Consider the following 24,890-nt stretch of genomic DNA (forward strand, 5'->3'; position numbering starts at 1 on the left):
ATTTCTTTCTTTTATTATTCTTGCTTGCTATGCTCAAGATATCTTGTGCCTTGCTGTACCTAAGAAGACCTGTCCACCACAGCAGATTTGATATCCTGGTGGTGTTTTTTGCCTTGGAAATTACTTGGTGACCCTGCTGGTGCTGGTGCCACATGAAAAGCACCCGTGCCAGTGCCACATATAAAACACCTGTGCCAATGCCATGTAAAAAGCACCCAGTACACTCTGTAAAGTAGTGGAGGCACATGGCCTAGTGGTTAGAGCAGTGGACTCGCGGTTGAGAGGTCGCAGGTTCGAATCACAGACAGGGCGATGTGTGTGTTTATGAGTGAAACACCTAAGCTCCACGCAGCTCTGGCAGAAGGTAATGGCGAACTTCTGCTGACTCTTTCGCCACAACTTTCTCTCACTCTTTCCTCCTGCATCTTGCAGCTCACCTGCGACAGACCAGCGTCCCATCCAGGTGGGGAACCTATACACTAAGGAAACCGGGAAACCAGCTCTTATGAGCCAGGCATGGCTTGAGAAGGAACAAATAAAAACACTCTGTAAAGTGGTTGGCATTAGGAAGGGCATTCAGCTGTAGAAACTCTGCCAGAACAGACGATGAAGCCTGGTGCAGACCTCCAAGCTACCATCAAACCATCAAACTCATGCCAGCATGGAGAATGGACATTAAATGATGATGATGATGATTTAATAACTTATATATTACAATATAATATTCATCATCATCATAATTATTAGGGTGGCAAATAGGCCGAACCATTAGCACACTGATTATTATTATTATCATTATTATTATTAATAATAATAATAATAGTAAGGTGGCGAGCTGGCAGAATTGTTAGCGTGCTGGAGGAAATGCTTAGCAATAATTTGTCTGTCACTATGTTCTGAGTTCAAATTCTGCCGAAGTTGACTTTTGTCTTTTATCCTTTCGGAGTCAATGAGATAAGTACCTGTTGAACACGGGGGTCAATGTAATCAACCCATCCCCTCTCTTGAAACTGTTAACCTTGTGCCAAAATTTGAAACCATCATTATTATTATTATTATTGGTGGTGGTGATACTGGTAATGGTGGTGGTGGTGGTGGTATTTACTGTTGTTGTTATACTTGTTGTAGAGATGCAATAGTTGGATCATTAATGAAAGAAGTTCAAGCCGTGAATCCCAGCAGTTGCCTGGAAAATCAACGTTCAGCTCAGTTTCACCAGTCCTCACCTGTCATGTTAGCATCAATTGGTACTACAGAAGAACTGGCACCAACTGTTCACTCTACTCCTACAATGGCAGCATTATCTGAACGAGATTCCACAGCAATGGTAGATTCCTCTCATTCAGACGTAAGTTTTTTTGTTTGTTTGTTTGTTTTTTGTTTGCTTTGTTTTTTTTTCCACTTTTATAAACTGATGCTGTTTCTTATAATACTAGATGATCCTAGGTACATCCACCCCTTACACAACCCTATCACTAATCCCTTCCGTCTCTCCTGATCACTGCCATACTCCCCCATCCTTTCTTCTTATATACCCTCCCTGATCACCCATTTAAAATCCTCACCCACTCTTCTATTCCTTCTCAATTAGAGGAACCACTTCAGGCTCTTAGTTTTTATAATTTGTAAGGCTATCTTCACTAGTACTGTTGCCATGAAAAAAATTCACACTGTATTCAGTAAAGTGTAAAATGTTTGGTGTTAGGAATGGCACGAAGCTATAGAGACTATGCCAAAACAAACATTGGAGCATTGTGCAGTCCTTGTACTGTTCAATCCTGTCATACCATCCAGAACATGCCAGCTAAGGAGATTGACATTAGATGATGGTGATGATACCTGTGCACGCACACGCTCACACACACATACACACACACACTCTTCGGCTTTGACTGTGTTCAATGAATGGAACCCACTAAATATTCCAGACAGTTGAACTTAGATAATTCTAAGATAGAACCAGCATGATGGCCATATATATTTGAATTGCATATACAGTCCATTCAATAAACAAGCTTCTATAGAATTTCCATCTGTTCAGATTCTACTCTCAGTACTTAAGTTCATCTTGAGGCCATGGTAGAAAAACACTCTTCCAAGACTTTGTGGTTTGTGACTGAAATCCAGGAATAATGATCGTAAATTAAACCTTTTTAGAAACTCATTCTGTACCTATATGCATACTAAGACACACACATTTATATGTATGCACACACACACACAAACACTCACACATGTATTCAGACATATGTACAAATATTGAAACTTGGGATAGATACTTAGGAATTGAATGCTGGTCTATATCTTTATTTTTTGCTACTTTGTAATTAAATGTCTTTAATATATGTACATGTGTATACATACATATATATAAATGTGTATGCATATACATATATATATATATGTGTGTGTGTGGTGCATTCATATATATATATATATATATATATATATATATATATAATGTATGTATCCATCTTATTAAACTTATTATTACAGACATTTTGTCCTGGAGAAATATCATCTTTTCCAAGTATGCACAGTTTGGCTGCAAAAGTTTCCCCTGCAACTAGCATAATTGCTGAGACATTTACCTCACCTGATCAAGTAACGAGTACTTTGGAAATCGTAAAGCCAGCTTATCCCGAAGGCCTCGATGAGTTCACCAGCAAACTGACTGCTGACGATGCAAGAGTTCTTGTTGATCTTCTTAAACTTGCTGTTGCAAATCGAGCCGGTGAGAAAGGGAAGGATACACTAGCTGGCATCTTGAAAGCCGTTGACAAGGCGTATCCTCAGGTAAGTTCTTTTGCTCTTGTCTGTTGAATCCAAGGTAAAATTGGTGAGTATTTTTGTATGTGTGTGTATTGTATTACTCTTTTACTCTTTTTTTACTCTTTTACTTGTTTCAGTCATTTGACTGCAGCCATGCTGGAGCACCGCCTTTTAATCGAGCAACTCGACCCCGGGACTTATTCTTTTGTAAGCCCAGTACTTATTCTATCGGTCTCTTTTGCCGAACCGCTAAGTAACGGGGGACATAAACACACCAGCATCGGTTGTCAAGCAATGCTAGGGGACAAACACAGACACACAAACACACACACGCATATATATATATATATACATATATACGACGGGCTTCTTTCAGTTTCCGTCTACCAAATCCACTCACAAGGCTTTGGTCGGCCCGAGGCTATAGTAGAAGACACTTGCCCAAGGTGCCACGCAGTGGGACTGAACCCGGAAGCATGTGGTTGGTAGACAAGCTACTTACCACACAGCCACTCCAGTATTATGTATGTTATTGTCATGTGTGTGTATGTGTATTTTGTTGTTTGTGTGTGATATTGTTGTATGAGCGTGTTATGTATATCTTGTAAGTGTAGTGTACACTAAAACTGTCTGTGTATGTGACAGAGAGAGATTTTATATTTTCACACTATTGCTGATTTGCTCTTGACCGAAATATTCCAACTATTAGAAGTCCAGTCCACATAACTGTTAACAGACAACCATTGTGTATAGTTTGTTGCCTCATGCAGAGTAACTTTGTTGAATTGGTCAATATATCTTAAGTTACAGTACATTGTTTAGCACCTCAGTTAGGAAAAGCTCTCAGAATCTGTGGCTATAAGTTTCACAATTCCTTTGGAAATAGATTAAATTCAGTTTTCTCCTTTTTTTGTTTATGTGTGTGAAAAATTTATTTCTATTGTGCAGGTTGCAGAGATGTTGCTGGAACTGTGTGTCACAGAACTGGAAGATGTGGCTGCTGATACTGAATCTGGACGTACTTTACCACAACCTGTTGTACAAGAGAGTCCACATCATTATTCAGATGACCTATCACTATCAGGCCATGTGAAAATACCTGGTCAGTGATTTTCATTAACAAAATACTTTTGTTTTTGTTCTTAATTAACTGAAATACTGTTGTTGCTCTTGTTGTTTACCTCCACGTCAACCCTGATCCCAGCAGACCTACAATCATATATTTTCCAATCATAACTATCAATCTTTTATATACACAATATACATCACCCAGTATCTTTTTTTTTCTTTTTCTTGAGATAGTACCGTGGAAGAGAGAGTGTGCACCTTAACTAGGCCCTACTGAGGGACCAAGCCATTTAGGTTGATGCAGTATTGTTACACAAGTACAATTAAGGATATAAAAACTAAGAAGGCAACTTGCTCGTCAGGAGTAAGCAGATAGATGATTAACCCTTTAGCATTTAAATCGGCCATATCTGGCCAGAATATTCTACCTGTTTTATGTTCAAATCAGCCAGATCCTGTCTCTACACCTACCCTACAATGTCAAGTGAAATCTAGAAACTACAAGATAAGGTATGATTAATTTAAAACAAAGTGACTTAATAAGCATAACATTTGACAGAGTAAAGTGAATGCTAAAGGGTTAAAATATTTGACACAGTAGAACATGTATTGGTCACTTACATAAATCATATAGTATAGGAAGGAATCACATATACACAATGACTGGCATAGCAGCAGTTTTGTCATCTGTTCAAGAACAAAGGAAATATACTCTAGAGAGGAAATATAGAGGCATCAAATTGTTGGGTCAAGTTATGAAAATGATGGAAAAAGTTATAACACAATTGACTAGGAACCTAATTATTTTAGATGAAATACAGTTCAGTTTTGGTATCACATTCCTGAGATATATAGCTAAAAATAAGCTCCCTAAAACTAATAGCCATTCACGTGGACAGGGCCTCAAATAAGGTGCAATAATCTATAATCTTATGGTTATTAAGATAACTAAGAAAAGATGAATAGCTTGTGAGGCAGTCACATGCACAAAAATACAATCAGCAATGAGTTTAGCATACAGGCAGATATCCGTCAAGGATTACTCTTCTTTTCATTCATTAATATTTTAGTGTTCCAAGCAATAAAACGATTTCAATGTTATGGGAACTCTTGTATGTTGATGACTTAGTTCTTAAGGTCAAATCTATAGTAGATTTGGAGAAATTCCAGACAGGGAAGTGAAACCTGAAATCAAAGACTAAAATTTTAGTAAGTAGGACAGGACCCTGCTACTGTCAGGGAAAATGCTTTGATGATATGTAGAAAAAGAATTGGAAGAAATTTCATACAATGTACTAATGTAAACTATGGATGTACAAGGCATGTAGTGGTATCACAGGCTGGCTGGCAGGGAACATACATTCCATATGTAGCAGAGACACAGAAGTAGTAAGAATCTCTTGCAGTATTTTCTTATCTACACAGACAAGCCTACATTGAAAATTTAGATTTCTCATCAGAATCTAGAAATAGTTCACCTATGAACACTTAAGATTTTATAAACATAAATAGCCCCTAACTATGATCAACAACATTAGTCATATCTGGTTGGAAGGACCACTAAAGTCAACTGATGCTGTTCCTTTTTCTCAGATTAAATCATTAAAGTGAAAGGTATACTTCCATGGTTAATTACAAAAACTAAATATAAATTGGTAAAGTGTTGAAATTAGCAATTAAATACTTCAGATTATCATATTTCTGGATTAATTATGTCTGTTTAAAACATTTGAATATAATTAATATTGTTTTAAAATTCGAAATAATTGTTTGCTTTATTTTTTTTATTTTTTTTAAATTACCAAAAATACAGGCGCTGAATGTTTACGAGTTGAGTTTGACCGCTTGTGTTCAACAGAACGACGACATGATCCATTGACCATTATGGATGGTTCTGGAAGAACTGTTTCTGTACGATCAGGTATAAAATATACAAATTTCTTTTCACTATGTACAAGACCAATTTTATAGGGACCTGATAAAATATAAAACTTTCTTTTTCAAAAATGTGTCATTCATACCTTTCCAAACCATATTAGCAATGATCACACACTACCTATCCAACCAGGCTATCTGATGTTGTTACACATCACTGGTCACAATGCACTTTTTTCCATTGTTTAGCCTCCAAACGATGCTACCTAACTGGCTAGGCAAGCAGGCCAACATTCTCTGGAGCAACATGAAAAGAACACAATGCACCACCCAGCTGGGGAATTGAACCCACAATTTAGCACTAGGTCACCTACCATCACATTAGCAATGTAAATGAAGTTCACTGAGTTGCTGTCTTAGTTCCCCCAAAGCTTACTTCTAGCAATCGTGAAAAACTGATAAAGAATCAGTCAAGTACTAAAGTCAATGTAACTGACTACTCCAACCCCCAAAATTTCAGGCCTTGTGCCTATGAAAAAAGCAATTTCAGGCGCTGTGCCCATGAGAAACAATTTTCAGCCTTTGTGCTTATGCGAAACAATTATTGTTGTTGTTATTGTTGTTGTTGTTATTATAAAAGAAATCATCATTATTGTTTTTGTTTTTTTTTAAATTTCAGGCAGGGAATGGTCTGATTGGTCAACAGAACTGAGAATTCCTGGAGACGAACTACGGTGGAAGTTTACTAGTGATGGTTCTGTTAACGGTTGGGGTTGGAGATTTACTGTTTACCCAATCATGCCAACTGCAGCACCTATGGATATGTTAACTGACAGAACTGTTCTTTCCCGGCCTTCTATAGATTTGGTTATTTGTCTTCTTGATTTGGAACTGGATGCTAGTTCTGACTGCAGCATTGTACCTAGACTAGCTGCTGCTCTGGCAGCATGTGCTCAACTGAGCTCTTTAGGTTAGTACAGACATTCAGCTTTCTCTTTAACTAATGCTATTCTGAAAAAACAAAAATTATTTTTTCTTTTATCGGGTTGTCCGGAAAGTTCTTGCCAATTTATAGTAACTTACCTTTTGACTTACCGTCCCAGGCACCTCAATTCTGGGAAGAGGGTATTTTCAAGTTAAAGGAAAGATGGAGACACATTGTGCAACAAAATGGTTCATATTTGGTTGATTAAAAAATAATGGCAAGTATTTATTGACCTTTTTCTTGCCTTTAAAAATCGGCACGAACTTTCCAGACAACCCAATATAAAGTGTATTCTTTGAATGAGAGTGTAAGAAAACCACAAAGCTTCATTTGCAGTCATTAGATAAGTAGCTTTAGATATTATTATTTATAAAATATTAAGTAAAAATTTTGAATATTTACAAATTTATTTTTATCAGAAATCTCAAGTTGTTATTTTATATAAAAATTGTTACAAGCAAATAAACTAATTACTAATTAGTTAGAATACTGATTGCCCTAAATTAATGGCATTTTCTTACTTGATATACTTTTTAAACTATTGACATTAAACTATTTTTAAACTATTGACAGTTTTCACCTGACGTAGTTTAGGAAACAGTTCAGTTTTATTATATTTGAAATTCCAATAATTCTTATAAAGTTAGTGTTATATAAGGTTACTGGATTACTGATTACATGGTCATGCATATTTGTGTGTGTGTATGTGTGTATATATATATATATATTATATATATATATATATATATATATATATATATATATATATGAAGTACCACACACACATACATGTATGCACACACATACGATATTCTATTACTAATAGGTGTACTAGGTTATTGAAAGTTACATATCTCGGCCTCGTACACAGACATATTTGTATGTAAGGCCAAGATATGTAACTATTAACAGTCCAGTCCACCTGTCTATAATGTGGAACCACAGGGTGGTATAATTTGTTACTGTACACCACACTATAATATTGATGAGTGTTATAATACAATGACGGGCATGGCTGTGTGGTTAGGGAGCTTGCTTCCTAGCTACATGGTTTCGGGTTCAGTCCCACTGCGTGACACTTTGGGTAGGTGTCTTCCACTATAGCCCCGAGCCGACCGGAGCTTTGTGATTGAATTTGGTTAGGTGGAAGTTACTGCCGTGTGTGTATGTGTGCGTATAGCTGCTCAGTGACTCTCCGAAAGAGAGAGAGGGGAGTAAAATCCAATAGTAGGGTACCTCTCTTGTTTGGGAGAAAGAGAGAGGGCAGTGAACATTGGGCTTGTCACCCATTCCCTCAAAATAACTAGAATTGTTACAGAAATCAATGGTTTAAGATGATGTGTTGGGTTTATGTATTCTTCAGCATTTTAGGAGTAGACTGAATGGCTACATTAATAAAGCATAACTGTGTTTCTTTAGAATATTAATATTGAAAGGTTAGTGTAATAGTTTCTACTCAAATTTCTGCTTTATAGAGGCAATATTTCATATACACATTTTATGCTGACAGGGTGATATTGTTTCATTGTAATTATTGTTTCTCCTTTGAATACAATTCCAGGTGCACAGCAGAGAATGTGGGCTCTGCAAAAGCTTCGAAAGATCATGGCAGTCAATTATGGGGTTAATTTGAATGTGAACACTCTAATTTCCAGTCCTACAACTGATTCACCTGATCAAGAAACCTCTAGAACCCCAACAATGGTAATTACTCTATGTGTATGTTTGTGTGTGTGTGTGTGTGTGTGCGTGCGTGTGTGTGTGCGTGCGTGCGCGTGTGTGTCTGTTTTAAATATAGTTGTATCCCTATTGCTTAACCAATAGGGTTTTTTGTAGTTGTTGTTGTATTTGTATCACCACAAGGTTGGAACTAACACCTTGTGGATCAGTGAAGGTGTTGTTCTGAATAAGCAACCCTGTAATTAAAGGTGTTCCAAACTTATCCAACCTGTCATTTTTGTATATATATGTGACTATATTCTCCAATGTCTTTTCATTCCTGTTTTTAAGAATTGGAGTATAAGATTCAGCTGTTATTTCTAGAAAAGCTGTATGACCACATAGAGGCTCCTTCATTGTTTCAAGTACCATTCTACAATTGAGTCTTTGACATAACAATTCTCAATTCTCTAGTCCTTGGTTTCACAGACTTCTTGTTCTACTTAATTTGTACCACATTTACATGACCAAACAGTTGTATCCTTGTTGTTTTAATATCCATTTTTCCATAATTGTGTGGGTCAGACAGAAATTGTTGAGACTGACCTTCACTTGCTTCTAACTAAGGAAATTTTTTCCGATGACCAGATATGGTTTCACAGAAGACTGGAAGCAAAGGACAGCTCTTACATAACTGTGACATTTACAAATATTATATGAAGTCAAAGCAAAGAAACAGTAATTCCTACACAAAGACGACAGGCTTCTATCAGTTTCCATCTGTCAAATCCACTCACAAGGCTTTGGTTGGCCTGAGACTATAGTAGAAAATACTTGTCCAAGGTGCCACATAGTGAGACTGAATCTGAAACCATATGGTTAGCTTAAAACTGCAATTCTGCACATGGAAGATGATTATTCTTTTACTAGATTCCATCATTAACCCTTTAGCATTTTACCCAGCCATTCCAGCCAAACCATTCTATTTATTTCTTTATTGCCCACAAGGACAGACAAAGGGATTAAGTTGATTACATCGACCCCAAAAGGAATTTGAACTCAGAATGTAACAACAGACAAAATACCGCTAAGCATTTCACTCGGCGTGCTAACACTTCTGCCAGCTCACCGCCTTCCAGCCAAAACATTCTATTTGTCATATGTTTAAACTGGTCAAATACAGTCTCTTACACCTACCCTACGATGTCTTACTAAAATTGAAATCTCAAAATAACAAGATAATGCATGATTAAATCAAAAGATCAGGAATAAATAAGCTTTATATTTGACAAACTGATCTGAATGCTAAAGGGTTAAACCCCATCATATAGTTGGGGGGAGAGTAGACTTGCAAATTTCTTTAATCACATTCCTCAATTTCCTGTGTGGTATTAAAACTTATTTATTGTTTCTCTTTTATTCTCTTGTAGTCCCTCAGTGGAACAGCTCTCGCTTCACTTGTAAAAGGGTTACCTGAAGCTTTACAACGGCAGTATGAATATGAAGATCCTATAGTACGCAGTGGTAAACATCTTATGCATAGTCCATTCTTCAAGGTAAGCTTTTTTTACATACATTCATGTGTGTGTGTTTGTGTAATATACATACATACACACACACACACACACATATATATATGTGCTGGAGTAAGAACAGCATGTTCTTTGTCTATCTCCTTAACATCTTGGAGATTTTAGGTATAATTATACTAATGTGTCCATCTGTTCTAATTTAATTAAATTCTATGTCTTTGTGCAATTGAAGATTGCTCTACATTTTAAATTAATGTAATGATTGCATTGTTCAATTAAATGGAGTTGCATGAAACAATCGTAACTGCGTTACCCCTGGATATCCTACCCCCATGTGCTCCATATTCATCGAGCAGCGATGTCCGAAGCTAGATAAGCTAAGAATTCCTCATTTCACTTCTTGACCACTCGTACTACATTCGCCACTAACACTAAAAAATGTATTATCTATTTACTAATCTGCTTGTTGTTTCTTTTCGTGAGCTAAGCTGTTGATATTGTCTCCCAAAATATAATCTTTTCATTTTCAGTCCTATCTCGTAATAATTCGTCCCTATGTGCTGATAATTTCTTCTTTCTTTCCTTCTTTCTTCCTTTCTTCATATTACTTTGTCCTTTGCTCGCTCTCTACGATAATTTGTACATTGTCAAACCCCGTTTGCCTAATTCTTCTCTTTCCATATATCTGCCGCTCTCTCCTGAATCAAAACTTAGCCATTCGCGGTGCAACCGCCCTTTCCCACCCCAACCACCAATACCGGATATCTCTCTATATATTTACTCCATCTATACCGGATATCCCTTCTCCCACCACCATTATGTGTGTCTACTCCTTGAACCCCTCCTCCTCAATATGCTATTTCACTATGTATTACCCCTGCTTATCTTCCCCTCCTTCCAGTCCCTCCCTCTCTCGTGATATCCTATGTTTAATTTTGTCTAGAAACTGCCACCACCCCTACCTGTCATCGTTTCTCCTAACACCCCTCGCCACTGGTGCTCCCCTATATTGCCTGCACTCTCTTCCCCATTTCCTCCCCTCACTCTCTCTCTTCTCCCTGCTGGAACCCCCACCCCACCCCATCTCTAGAATATCCATGTTTCTGCTACACTGCTTAAACCACATTGCTCAATGACCATAATGCTTGCTTAGAATACTACTAACACCTAGAATTTCAGTATTTCTACCACAGAGCTTACATCTACATCATCAATGACCTTAATGCTTATGCTTACAATGCTGCTAACACATGCTTAAATGCTTGAATGTTGTCAGGTCAGAAGAGAGATCAGTCGAAAAATGCCTAAAAAACGATCACCACCACAACAACCCTCTTCTTTTCAGGCGCTGAATTGCACCCCTCCTCCCCACGTCTCCTTCCCAGTTTTCAGAGTTGGCACTGTCAATGTTGGTACACTGAAAAGTAGGTCTAGTGAGATTGTAGAGATGCTTGAGAGAAGATGGGTTGGTGTATGCTGCATACAAGAGGTAAGAAGTGCTTCAGCTAGAGTCCTCACAGGCAAGGCACATAGGTATAAAGTCTTCTGGCAAGGTAACATGGATGTTGTAGGGAGTGTAGGCATTCTCCTTGCGGAGAAATGGATGGATAAGGTCATAGAGGTTGTCAGGGTTTGCGATAGAGTGCTTAAGCTCAGGTTAGTCCTACAGAGTGGCACAGCTACGATTATCTCCGCCTATGCCCCACATGCGGGGCTACCAAATGATCAGAAGGACCACTTTTATGATACCCTTCTACAGGCTACCTCAAAGACTAGTGGCAAGGACCTCATCTTTGTGGGTGGAGACTTTAATGGGCATGTTGGGCGGGAATCGGGTATCTTCACTGGGGTACACGATGGCCATGGTATTGGCATCAGAAATGATGAGGGAACTAGACTACTGGAATTCTGTGATGCATGTAACCTTTTAATCTGCAACACTAACTTCAGGAAGCCTGACTGCCACCTAATAACTTATCAGTCAGGAGACTCCGCTAGCCAAATAGACTTCATCCTCACCAGACAGCGGGATGCAGGGTTGCTCTTAAATACAAAGATCCTCCCGGGTAAAGAATGTATCCCTCAGCATAGGCTAATCATTAGTGACTTTAGGCTTGAGGCCAGGACTCCAAGAAACAGACCAATCCAGAAAAGAAGGATTTGGAAGCTAAAGAACCCTTCACATGGTCAGAGATTTAGGGACATCCTCATCAAGAAATTTGATGAGAGAGAGGAGCTACAGACGTCGGACATAGAAGGTAGCTGGAAATTCCTACGGGACAGCTTGCTGAGTGCCACAGACCTAGTCTGTGGATGGTGCAAAGTCCCTTCCAGACCTAGAGTTACGTGGTGGTGGAATAGTGCAGTAGACGAAGCCATTAGTGCAAACAAACAGGCCTAGAAGGGTGGGGGTAGCAGGGAACTGTACCAAATAGCCAAAAGGGAGGCCGGGCGGCAGGTATACATAGCCAAAGATATAGCAGAAAAGAAGAAGTTTGCCAATGTCCAGCGATGTGAGGACCAAAGAACTGAGGTATTTCGGATTGCTAGACAGTGTGTGAGAGAAAATAGTGATGTTACAGGAGAGAAATGTGTCCGCATGGATGATGGGGCACTTGCTTTTAATGTTGGTGAAAAGAAAGAGGTTTGGAGAAGCCATTATGAAAGACTGCTGAATGTGGAGAATGAATGGGAGGAGGAGAGCCTGCCAAATGTTGAGCCAGTAGAGGGACCAGCTATCCGAATAGACAGCTCCCTTGTAGTTAAGGCAATTAAGGGTATGAAACCAGGTAAAGCCCACGGCCCATCAGGAATCACTGCTGAGATGCTTAAAACAATTGGTTATGTGGGCTATGGCCTAGTCACCCGTATTGTAAACCAGGTAGTTCATAATGGAGTCATACCCAATGACTGGCGTAGCAGCACCATAGTCAACTGCTACAAGGGTAAGGGTGATGCTCTAGATATAAATAACTACAGGGGTATTAAACTGTTGGATCAGGTAATGAAGATCACAGAGAGGGTCATAACCCATCTCATTAGGGAGAGAATTTGCTTAGATGAGATGCAGGCCCTATACAGAGAGGCTGTCAGCAAGGTTAGGATTGGCAACAAATATAGTGAAGAATTCCGGGTAGAAGTAGATGTACACCAAGGCTCAGCCCTCAGTCCCCTTTTATTCATCATAGTCCTCCAAATAATAAATGAGGAATTCAAAACAGGTTGCCCCTGGGAGCTCCTCTATGCTGATGAACTGGCTCTCATAGCAGAATCACTACCGAAACTAGAAAAGAAATTTCGGGTGTGGAGACAAGGGTTAGAATCAAAGGGCCTTAGAGTAAATGTAGCGAAGACCAAAGTTATAGTAAGCAGAAAGGCGAACTCAGCACACACCCCATCAGGCAGGTGGCCCTGCTCGATCTGTAGGAAAGGTGTAGGTAGAAACTCCATAAGATGCACCCAGTGTAAGCTATGGACACATAAGAGGTGCAGCAACATCAAAGGGAAATTAACTGATAAGATAGCTTTCATGTGCGGCAGATGCACAGGGACAATAGACACCACAAATACTCAGAAAACAGATTCCATCACACTCCAGGGGGAGAAACTAGAAGTAGTCGATAGTTTCCGCTACCTGGGTGACCAAGTTAGTAGTGGAGGTGGATGCTCAGAGAGTGTCACCACTAGAATACGAATAGCCTGGGCAAAGTTCAGAAAGCTCCTACACCTACTGGCGACAAAGGATCTCTAACTCAGAGTGAAAGGTAGATTGTATGATGCATGTGTGCAAACTGCCATGCTTCACGGTAGTGAAGCATGGGCCGTGACTGCAGAGGACATGCGTATACTTGAAAGAAATGAAGCTAGCATGATCCGCTGGATATGTAATGTCAGTGTGAATGCACGACAGAGTGTAAGCACCCTGAGAGAAATGCTAGACATAAGTAGCATGAGATGTGGTGTGTAAGAGCGATGGTATGGTCATGTACTGCGGATGGATGAGAAGAGATGTGTGAAGAAGTGCCGCTCCCAAACAGTTGAAGGAATCAGGGGGAGAGGTAGACCCAGGAAGACATGGGATGAGGTAGTCAAGCATGACCTCAGAGCGTTGGGCCTCACTGAGGCAATGGTGAAGGACCGAGATCTCTGGAGATATGCTGTGACTGCAAAGACCCAGGCTGCTTCCTGCACCAGTTCCGCATAGCCCCTGCTCATTCAAAGTACTTTGGATCCCAGAACATCTCGCTGTGCTTGAGGAGACCTGTTGAGTCAAGTGCATGTACATGAACATCGAAACAAATATCAATGGAAATAGTAGTCGTGATACCTGTGCCGGTGGCACATAAAAAGCACCATCCGAATGTGGCCGTTGCCAGCGCCGCCTCGACTTGCTTCTGTGTCGGTGGCACATAAAAAGCACCATCCGAACGTGGCCGATGCCAGCGCCGCCTTGGCTGGCTTCCGTGCCAGTGGCACATTAAAAGCACCAACCGATCGTGGCCGATGCCAGACCCCCCCGGCACCTGTGCAGGTGGCACGTAAAAAGCACCCACTACACTCGCGGAGTGGTTGGCGTTAGGAAGGGCATCCAGCTGTAGAAACACTGCCAGATCAGACTGGAGCCTGGTGCAGCCCCTGGCTTTCCAGACCCTGGTCGAACCGTCCAACCCGTGCTAGCGCGGAAAACGGACGTTAAACGATGATGATGATATATATTACTACCAAAAATTACAAAGTTTATTAGCGTCTCCTTTTAGTATTTCTTAATCTTTTTGTTTCTAGTTTCTCTCCATTTTCTTCTGTGCTTCATTTTGTTGTCATCATCATCATTTTAATACCCATGTTCCATGTTAGCATGGGTTGGATGGGGTTCAATAGGTTACAACCTTGAGCAATATAACAGTAGGGTGTACATTGGTGCGACTAAAGATAGTATGAAACAACGGCTAAACTATCATAGATATACTTTTAAAAGTAAAAATAGGATGAATTCTACGGGGTTAAGTACGTATATTTGGGAACTCAAGAGTAAGAACATAGATTTTAAATTAGATTGGAAAATACTAACTTCTGCACCTGTATACAATAGTAGAAATAAAAAATGCTCTTTATGTATCAATGAAATTTTCTTCATCATCAAAGCTGGCCTACCCATTGTTAATAACATTAACGAGCGAAATTCTTTTGCCTTCACAAATTAGCGTATACTTTCTCTAGATTTAAATAGCACCTATTTTTTCTACCAGTAATCTTTTAACATTCCTCTATATAGGATTGTACTATTGGTCTTTATAATTTATAATTTTGTATCTCCATATATATGTTCTATATTGATTGTTTTTGTCCCGGCTTGAAAAATATACTGAAATATATATGTATTTTGATATATACATGATATTCTGATATTCACGGAGTTTTCCACGGGTGTAGGGTGTATATGCGCATCATATCTTAGGGTGCTGGTTTGGGTTTTTGTTATACCAATATGTAACAAATGTGGGTCTATAACTAGTATATGTTGTTTATTTTGGATGAGCATATAAGTTTTTGCATGTATTTGTTTGGCAGCCTTATATATTAAGTTTATTTTTGTACTCATCTCAATTTGTATTTTATTTTATTTATCTATTTATCTATACATAGATATATATATATATATATTTCTATTTATTTATTTTTATTTATATTTTTTTATTTATTTATTTATTCATTCTTATTTATTTATTCATTCTTATTTATTTATTCATTCTTATTATGTATTTATTTATTATTTTTGTTTTGCACTTATTAATTTATAATTAATTTAATTTATAATTAATTTACTTATATCTTAACCCTTTTGTTACCAAACCGCCCAAAGCCACCCAAAAAAATTTTGGCTAATGTGACCAAACCGCCCAAACCCGCCTGTATTTACCTATTCATATTTAAGTGAGAATATCAGAGCAAATCTCTTTAGTACATTCGTGAAAACACGTATTATACTTCATAAACAGTTCAACTAAAGTTTTGTACAACAATCGAAGTGTAATTTTAATTCCGTGAATTTTGGGAGATTTTTTTCCGAAATTTGTTCCTATTGTGTTTTCAAAATTTGTAATTCTGACAAAAAATGGATACGAATTTCATTATATCAAGCAGCGAGTCAGAATTCAAGGATTTTCTACTGAAGACCTTCATAAATCTAACTCTATGACTGAAATAAAAAAAAGCATGTGGTGTTTGATAATGAATCTGATCTTTCATTTTCCGAAAGTGAAAACAGTGAATCCGAGAGCTCCGACAGCAATAAAGAAAATGAATTGGCACCTGAATGGAGTGAAAATTTAAAAACTGTTTCTTTCGATGATTTTTCTGAAGAAACTAGACCAAGCCACAGACTTTCCCAGGAGAGTAAAGCCTTAGACTATTTCTTTTTACTTTTTTGAATGAGCCTATTTGAAATCATTATGGCGGAAACGAACCGTTACGCTAAATGTAAACAAAGCAAAAGAAAGGATAGTTAGTGGTTTCCCACAACCTTAAATGAAATTAAGACTATTTTGCCATAAATATTATTATGGGTATCAGAAAGTTACCCAGAATAACAAATTCTATCGTAAAATTTTGTTGTATACCCAATTGAATATTAGCTAATAACCCATTTTCTATAGCGATGTTTGAACAAAAATTTAATAATTTTATATTTTGTTGAATTTACCTGTATCTACCTGCAATTAGAGTCACTTTGTGACAAAAATTATAGTATAGAATTGGTTGAGAACATTTCATTAAATTATCTTCCAAAAATCAAATTAATATATTGATAAATAAAAAAGTTATAGTTGTTTAATGAAACCAGACTAAATTTATGATTGTTAGAAATTAATTGAAACGCATAAGGAGTGTAGTTTTGTCAGAAATATAGTAACGAAAGGGTTAATTAATTGTAATTTCTGTTAACTTATTGTGTATGTATTTATACGTCCTTTGATGGGCAGACATATATTTTGTAATTTAGTAAATATATGTGGATATGTCGAAATGTGTTCATATGTATATGTATGTGTATGTATGTTTTTGTATGTATATGTATATTCATGGGTGGATATATATGTATATGTTTTTCTTATACGTATGAGTACGCAAATGCATATTTAAATATGTATATATGTATTTGCGAATGTTTGCAGACACAATGCATGCGAGTGTATAAATGTTTATGGATATGTGCGGATGTATGTGTGTGTATAAATGTTGGTATAGTTTTCCCATGCCTGTGCTGGTTTATTGGTGAAAGTTTGAATAGAAACACAGTAGAAATGTAACGATATAGAAGTTTCAGTGGCAAGATAATTTGTTTACAAAATATACGGTGTTATTTTAATTATGTATCTTATGATAATAACGTACTTCGACTAGGTATAGATGTCTGTGTGCTTGCATGTACGCATTTTTATGGATATATGTGAGTAGATTTGTATGTAAGCATGTGTGTGTATGTGTGTTTGGGCTGGTATGTCTTATGTTGTGATTTGTCTCTGTATGTGCGTGTGGGCGCACGTTTGCAAGTGTGTGTGTGTGGATGTTTCTTAACAAACCAACCATAAAGAAGACAATTGTAATTTAAATTTAAAAGTACAAGCCAATCATATTTTAGCGTTCGATTCGTAACTATTTCTGAACGTAATACTGTATTTGTGTCACAATTGAAATTATAAATTTGCACTCATATGTACATCTATACACCTGTGGAACTTAATATCGTGTAAACAGAATGCTTTTATTTCTTATTTTGTATGTATATGCAGATATTTAATGCTTTGCATGGTACTGTAGTACTATTGTGGTCCTTGGTTTTGCTATTATATTGCTAATAATGTGATCTATATATTGTTTTGCTAGTATTAGTGTTATTAATAATAAGAATAATGATGTTGGTAGCAATAGTGGTAATGATAATAGCAATGATGTTAACATTAATGACATTTTTTAAATTAATATAAATTAATATAATGTACTCTTGACTCTGTATATCTGCATTTGGGTATTAATATGTGTATGTTTTCTGCATTGTAATATCATAATATTAAGTTGAAAAACTGTAACATTGAATATGGAACATATGTATGTTTATTGATTTATATTATTTATATTATTATGTATATATATATGTATAGGAGTATGAGTATATGCACTCATATGTATATGTATGTGATTTATTATGGGTATGTACCTACACTTATATGAGTATATATGTAATTTGGTTTGTATTTCATAATCTCCGAAGAGGCCTTAGAATATTTTTGTAAATGTCTCATTTATAACTACATATTGACCTACCACATATGGCTAATATAAGTAAAATGAGACATACTTATCTGCATGGCCGAAACAGCTGTAAGATGTAGTTTATATTTATATTTATTTATATTTATATTCTCTTATACAGATTGTACTTATTGTATCATATTACTCCTTTATGTACACTGTTTTGTCATATATTATTATGTTTGACCTTAAAGTTTCTTATGTGGTGGTTTAATAAAGTATGTGATTGGGTATTATCTGGTAATTGATATTTGATTTGGATGTATTTCTCCATTTTCTTATTTTGTGTATATATATATATATATATATATATATATATATATATATATATACACACACACACACATTATATACATACATATATACACATACATTACACACGTGCACACACATTGGTATATAAAATTGTGCCACAAGACATTTCTGTAAGAAGTAGTTTCTAGTGGTTTCGTTTCTGCTGCTGCTGCTGCTGCTAGAATTGTGTCATGGTAACCTTCTTTGTTCTTGAAATGGAAAATACTAAAAGAAACATTTTCTATTATTGTCTTGTGATAATATGATGGGAAGTTGAAAGGAATATTGTATGCTGTGTGTGTTTGTGTGTGCATGCAAATATGTATATATGTATTTATGTATGTATATATGTGTGTGTGTATGTATCAGGGGCTTGCACTCTCAGGTATGCGTTGTATGCCTTGTGATTTTTTTATCCATATCATCGGAAAATTAAATAAAATAGTTACTTTGTTTCAAAAAAAATCCGTCCAGTTGTTTTGGAAATATTTTGTCTCCCCTTCTCCTCTCTCAGTGACTTTTGCTTTGAGAAGTCATGCTTTGAGAAGTCATGCTTTGAGAAGTCATGCTTTGAGAAGACCTGCATGACAGACACTCCCTCTCTGTCTCAGTTTGTCCTTCCTTTATCTCTCTCTCTTAGTGACTTGTTTGAAAGATATGCTAAGAGGATAGGGCATTTGAAATATTTTTACCCCCTTCCTCTCTCTCTTAGTGGCTCGTCATGCTTTGAGAAGACCCGCTGACCTCCCTCTCTGTCTCTTTGTTAGTTTGTCCCTCCTTCCTCTCTCTCTCTCAGTGGCATGTCATGCTTTGAGATGACCGCATAATACCCACAAGTCTATGATGAATTAAATAATTTACATATGGCTATGTTAAAGCACAAGCGTTCTCAAAGGCATATAAAATCTTTGATAGATCTTAAAATATTCAAAAATGTTCGCATAGACTTACAATTAGATGCATGTAAAAATCAAAGCATGCAACATCATAATGAGAAATTCATTGCTTGCCCAACCCTGGAAGTCACCGCACGCCACTGGTATGTATATATATATGTGTGTGTGTGTGTGTGTGAATATATATTTGTGTGTGTATAACACACCTGCCCACACCTGCATTTGTTTGTGTGTATGTATTAAAAATTTACATAAAATCCTTGCCCAGTGATTCTCAACCAGGGTCCATTTGACCCCTTGGAGAGTCCATATAAGATTTTATTGTTAAAATTTACCTGCAATAAATTGGTTATACTTCTATAATAAACAAAATATTTTAATAATTTTTTAAATACAATTCTTAATAATATTTAAGTTTAAAAAATATAGTGTAGAGGCGCATAGCTTAGTGGTTAGGGTGTCTGCATCATGATCGTAAGATTGTGGTTTCGATTCCTGGACTGGGCGACACGTGTTCTTGAGCAAAACACTTCATTTCAAGTTGCTCCAGTCCACTCAGCTGGCAAAAATGAGTAATGCTGCGATGGACTGGCATCCCATCCACCTGGGGAACACACATGCACCCATCCACTCATAAATATATTTTCCAATAAAATTGTACAGAAATACAAATTCACACACACACACACACACACACACACTACAAACATGGGCTTTTATAATTGAAAAGCATTCATCATTTACAACCACCACAGACAGATCAGACATCCTCACAGTTCCAGATAGCAACATATTGACTAACCACACTCTCCTATCCAACTATGCACACAAATATATTTCCTAAAAGAAATTTCAAATTCTATAGAAATGCAAATTGCCGTACAATTTACAAAGTCATTTGTCCAAAACTATCCCATAAAAAAACAGATGGTCTCATAAAATGGCAACTCGTACAAACCTCCCAAGCCATTTGTCTACACTAATTTTCCTTATAAGAGCACTCCGTCGGCTGTGACGACAAGGGTCCCAGCTGATACGAACAATGGAACAGCTTGCTCATGAAATTAACATGCAAGTGGCTGAGCACTCCACAGACACGTGTACCCTTAACGTAGTTCTCAGGAAGATTCAGTGTGGTGCCTCTTCCAAACATACAGCTGATCTATATTTCATCTAGACTAAGGCTGCCATAGATCAATTGTGTTGTCTCTCTCTCTAATTTCATAGACTGATCTTACAATTTGATGCTCTATAAATTCTTATCTCTAAAGTTCCCCTTTTCCATTGTATAATGATTATTACTACACTAATTGATTGCATATAATCAAGGCTGGTTTAAAACCCATAGAGGTCAAAAGATTTTGGTGTCCTCATATATATATATATATATATATAAAGCCATTAGTGCAAAGAAACAGGCCTGGAAAGCCTGGAGGGATGGGGGTAGCAGGGAACTGTACCAAGTAGCCAAAAAGGAGGCTGGGCGGCAGGTATACATAGCCAAAGATGTAGCAGAAAAGAAGAAGTTTGCCAATGTCCAGCGACGTGAGGACCAAAGAGCTGAGGTGTTTCGGATTGCTAGACTGTGTGTGAGAGAAAATAGTGATGTTACAGGAGTGAAATGTGTCCGCATGGATGATGAGGCACTTGCTTTTAATGTTGGTGAAAAGAAAGAGGCTTGGAAAAGCCACTATGAAAGACTGCTGAATGTGGAGAATGAATGGGAGGAGGAGAGCCTGCCAAATGTTGAGCCAGTAGAGGGACCAGCTATCCGAATAGACAGCTCCCTTGTAGTTAAGGCAATTAAGGGTATGAAACCAGGTAAAGCCCCCGGCCCATCAGGAATCACTGCTGAGATGCTTAAAACAGCTGGTTATGTGGGCTATGGCCTAGTCACCCGCATTGTAAACCAGGTAGTTCATAATAGAGTCATACCCAATGACTGGCGTAGCAGCACCATAGTCAACTGCTACAAGGGTAAGGGTGATGCTCTAGATAGAAATAACTACAGGGGAATTAAACTGTTGGATCAAGTGATGAAGGTCACAGAGAGGATCATAACCCATCTCATTAGGGAGAGAATTTGCTTAGATGAGATGCAGTTCGGTTTTGTGCTGGGTAGAAGCACCACTGATGCTATATTCCTGGTCCGACAACTGCAGGAGAAGTACCTAGCTAAAGATAAACCCCTCTACATAGCTTTTGTGGACTTGGAGAAAGCCTTTGACAGGGTCCCCCCGATCCCTTATCTGGTGGTCGATGCAGAAACTGGAGATTGACGAATGGCTAATAAGGGCTGTACAGGCCCTATACAGAGAGGCTGTCAGCAAGGTTAGGATTGGCAACGAATATAGTGAAGAATTCCTGGTAGAAGTAGGTGTACACCAAGGCTCAGCCCTCAGTCCCCTTTTATTCATCATAGTCCTCCTGGCAATAACAGAGGAATTCAAAACAGGTTGCCCCTGGGAGCTCCTCTATGCTGATGACCTGGCCCTCATAGCAGAATCACTACCGGAACTAGAAAAGAAATTCCGGGTGTGGAAGCAAGGTTTAGAATCAAAGGGCCTTAGAGTAAATGTAGCAAAAACCAAAGTTACAGTAAGCAGAAAGGCGAACTCAGCACACACCCCATCAGGCAGGTTGTCCTGCTCGATCTGTAGGAAAGGCGTAGGTAGAAACTCCATAAGATGCACCCAGTGTAAGCTATGGATGCATAAGAGGTGCAGCAACATCAAAGGGAAATTAACTGATAAGATAGCTTTCATGTGCGGCAGATGCACAGGGACAATAGACACCACAAATACTCAGAGAACAGATTCCATCACACTCCAGGAGGAGAAACTAGAAGTAGTCGATAGTTTCCGCTACCTGGGTGACCAAGTTAGTAGTGGAGGTGGATGCTCAGAGAGTGTCACCACTAGAATACGAATAGCCTGGGCAAAGTTTAGAAAGCTCCTACACCTACTGGTGACAAAGAGTCTCTCACTCAGAGTGAAAGGTAGATTGTATGATGCATGTGTGCAAACTGCCATGCTTCACGGTAGTGAAACATGGGACGTGACTGCAGAGGACATGCGTAGACTTGAAAGAAATGAAGCTAGCATGATCCACTGGATGTGTAATGTCAGTGTGCACACACGACAGAGTGTAAGCACCCTGAGAGAAATGCTGGACATAAGAAGTATCAGATGTGGTGTGCAAGAGCGACGCTTGCGATGGTATGGTCATGTACTGCAGATGGATGAAGAGAGATGTGTGAAGAAGTGCCGCTCCCAAACAGTTGAAGGAATTAGGGGGAGAGGTAGTCAAGCACGACCTCAGAGTGTTGGACCTCACTGAGGCAATGGCGAAGGACCGAGAACTCTGGAGATATGCTGTGACTGCAAAGACCCGAGCTGCTTCCTGATCCAGTTCCACATAGCCCCTGCCCATTCAAAGTACCTTGGATTCCAGAACATCCCGCTGTGCTTGAGGAGACCTGTTGAGTCAAGTACATGAACATCGAAATAAATAGAAATAGTAGTTGTGATACCTGTGCCGGTGGCACATAAAAAGTACCATCTGAACGTGGCCGTTGCCAGCGCCGCCTCGACTGACTTCTGTGCCGGTGGCACATAAAAAGCACCATCCGAACGTGGCCGATGCCAGCGCCACCTTGGCTGGCTTCCGTGTCGGTGGTACATTAAAAGCACCAATCGATCGTGGCCGATGCCAGACTCCCCTGGCATGTAAAAAGCACCCACTACACTCGCGGAGTGGTTGGCGTTAGGAAGGGCATCCAGCTGTAGAAACACTGCCAGATCAGATTGGAGCCTGGTGCAGCCCCTGGCTTCCCAGACCCTGGTCGAACTGTCCAACCCGTGCTAGCGCGGAAAACGGACGTTAAACAATGATGATGATGAATTCAAAATATAAACAATAATAAACCGTAAAATAAATTTTTATTCTTCAAAATGAACCAAAACTAACCATAAGATGGAAAATAATATTTATTTTTGTATACTTCCACTTTATTTATATTTGAAAAGTTTTCTATTATTTTTTCTTAAATTGCAAAGTCTTTCAGCAGATCCTCAAAATTCATCTCATGTAACGGACCTACTTCTTTACTTAGTGGAAATAGGGCATCCTGAATATTGTTTTAGCATTTAAACTGGCCATATCCGGCTGAAATACTCTACCTGTTTTATAGTCAAACAGTCCAGATCTATTCTCTCACACCAACCCTACAATATATCATTAAAACAAAATTAAGTTACCTCATCAAAACTTTGAAGCTACAAGATAATACATGATTAATTCAAAACAATGTGAATGAAAATGCATTAGTTCTATATTTAAGAGATGAGGAATTATATACATTTGATGGATATTTGCCCCCATCTTGTTTGTTGTTAACACATTTCGGCTGATATACCCTCCAGCCTTTATCAGGTGTCCTGGGGAAATTTCCAACCTGGATTCTCATTCCCAATATTGTTGTTGTTATTATTATTATTATTCAGGACACTGCCTGGAATTGAACTCGGAATCTTGGGGTTAGTAGCCCGTGCTCTTAACCACAACTAGCCCCAAGATTCTGAGTTCGATTCCAGGCAGTGCCCTGAATAATAATAATAATAATGATAATAATATCGAAAAAATACCTTAGGAATGAGAATCTACGTTCGAAATTTCCCCAAGACACCTGATGAAGGCGGGAGGGTATATCAGTCAAAACGTTGTGTTAACAACAAACAAGATGAGGACAAATATCTGTCAAATGTAAATAATGAAAATGCATTACTTTTCACAGAATAATGTAAATGCTAAAGGGTTGAAGTTTTTTTCTTTTGTGATGCAAACTATTTACCATTCCTGTAGTGCTCCACTTACCTTGATACCCTAAGCATATGCTTAATGGTTCATCCAGTGCTGCTTATAACACCTTCAAGTTTTACTTGATATTGTTCAGGTGATTAGCATGTACCTTACGTCGCCAGATATTCTGAATATCTCAATTACTATCCCTGATGCATCAGTAGCTTTCCTTATCTTCGTACCTTTAATTGCTTTATTTACTACACTGCTATCAACTTGAATTGCCATTCTCTCTGTTGGGTCAACTTGAGGTAGGCCGAACCACTAAGTTACGGGGATGTAAACACACCAGCATCGGTTGTCAAGCAATGTTGGGTGGGGGGACAAACACAGACACACAAACATACACACACACACACACACATATACATATATATGACAAGCTTCTTTTAGTTTCCATCTGCCAAATCCACTTACAAGGCTTTGGTTGACCTGGTACTTGACTGATAGAAGACACTTGCCCAAGGTGCCACGCAGTGGGAATGAACCCGGAACCATGTGGTTGGTAAGCAAGCTACTTACCACACAGCCACTCCTGCAGAAAAAAGTTTGATTTAAAGATCCAGAAGTCTTCACAGCAAAAAAAGAAAATATGCTTATATTTATTTACAACAGAGAACACAAAATTTCAGTGCTTTC

General features: G+C 38.2%; 1 protein-coding gene across 1 annotated transcript in view; it reads left to right on the forward strand.

Annotated features, from left to right (window-relative positions):
* Positions 1-24,890, forward strand: part of LOC115222504 (E3 ubiquitin-protein ligase HERC2-like) — a 226,020-nt gene that overhangs the window by 164,288 nt on the left and 36,842 nt on the right. The window contains 7 exon segments of the mRNA XM_036511621.1: positions 1,129-1,348; positions 2,497-2,796; positions 3,721-3,874; positions 5,654-5,761; positions 6,395-6,685; positions 8,262-8,404; positions 9,790-9,915. Coding sequence (XP_036367514.1) covers positions 1,129-1,348; positions 2,497-2,796; positions 3,721-3,874; positions 5,654-5,761; positions 6,395-6,685; positions 8,262-8,404; positions 9,790-9,915 — 1,342 coding nt within the window.

This window comes from Octopus sinensis, linkage group LG20 (genome assembly GCF_006345805.1).
Source record: "Octopus sinensis linkage group LG20, ASM634580v1, whole genome shotgun sequence".
In the NCBI taxonomy this organism is placed as follows: Eukaryota; Metazoa; Mollusca; class Cephalopoda; order Octopoda; family Octopodidae; genus Octopus; species Octopus sinensis.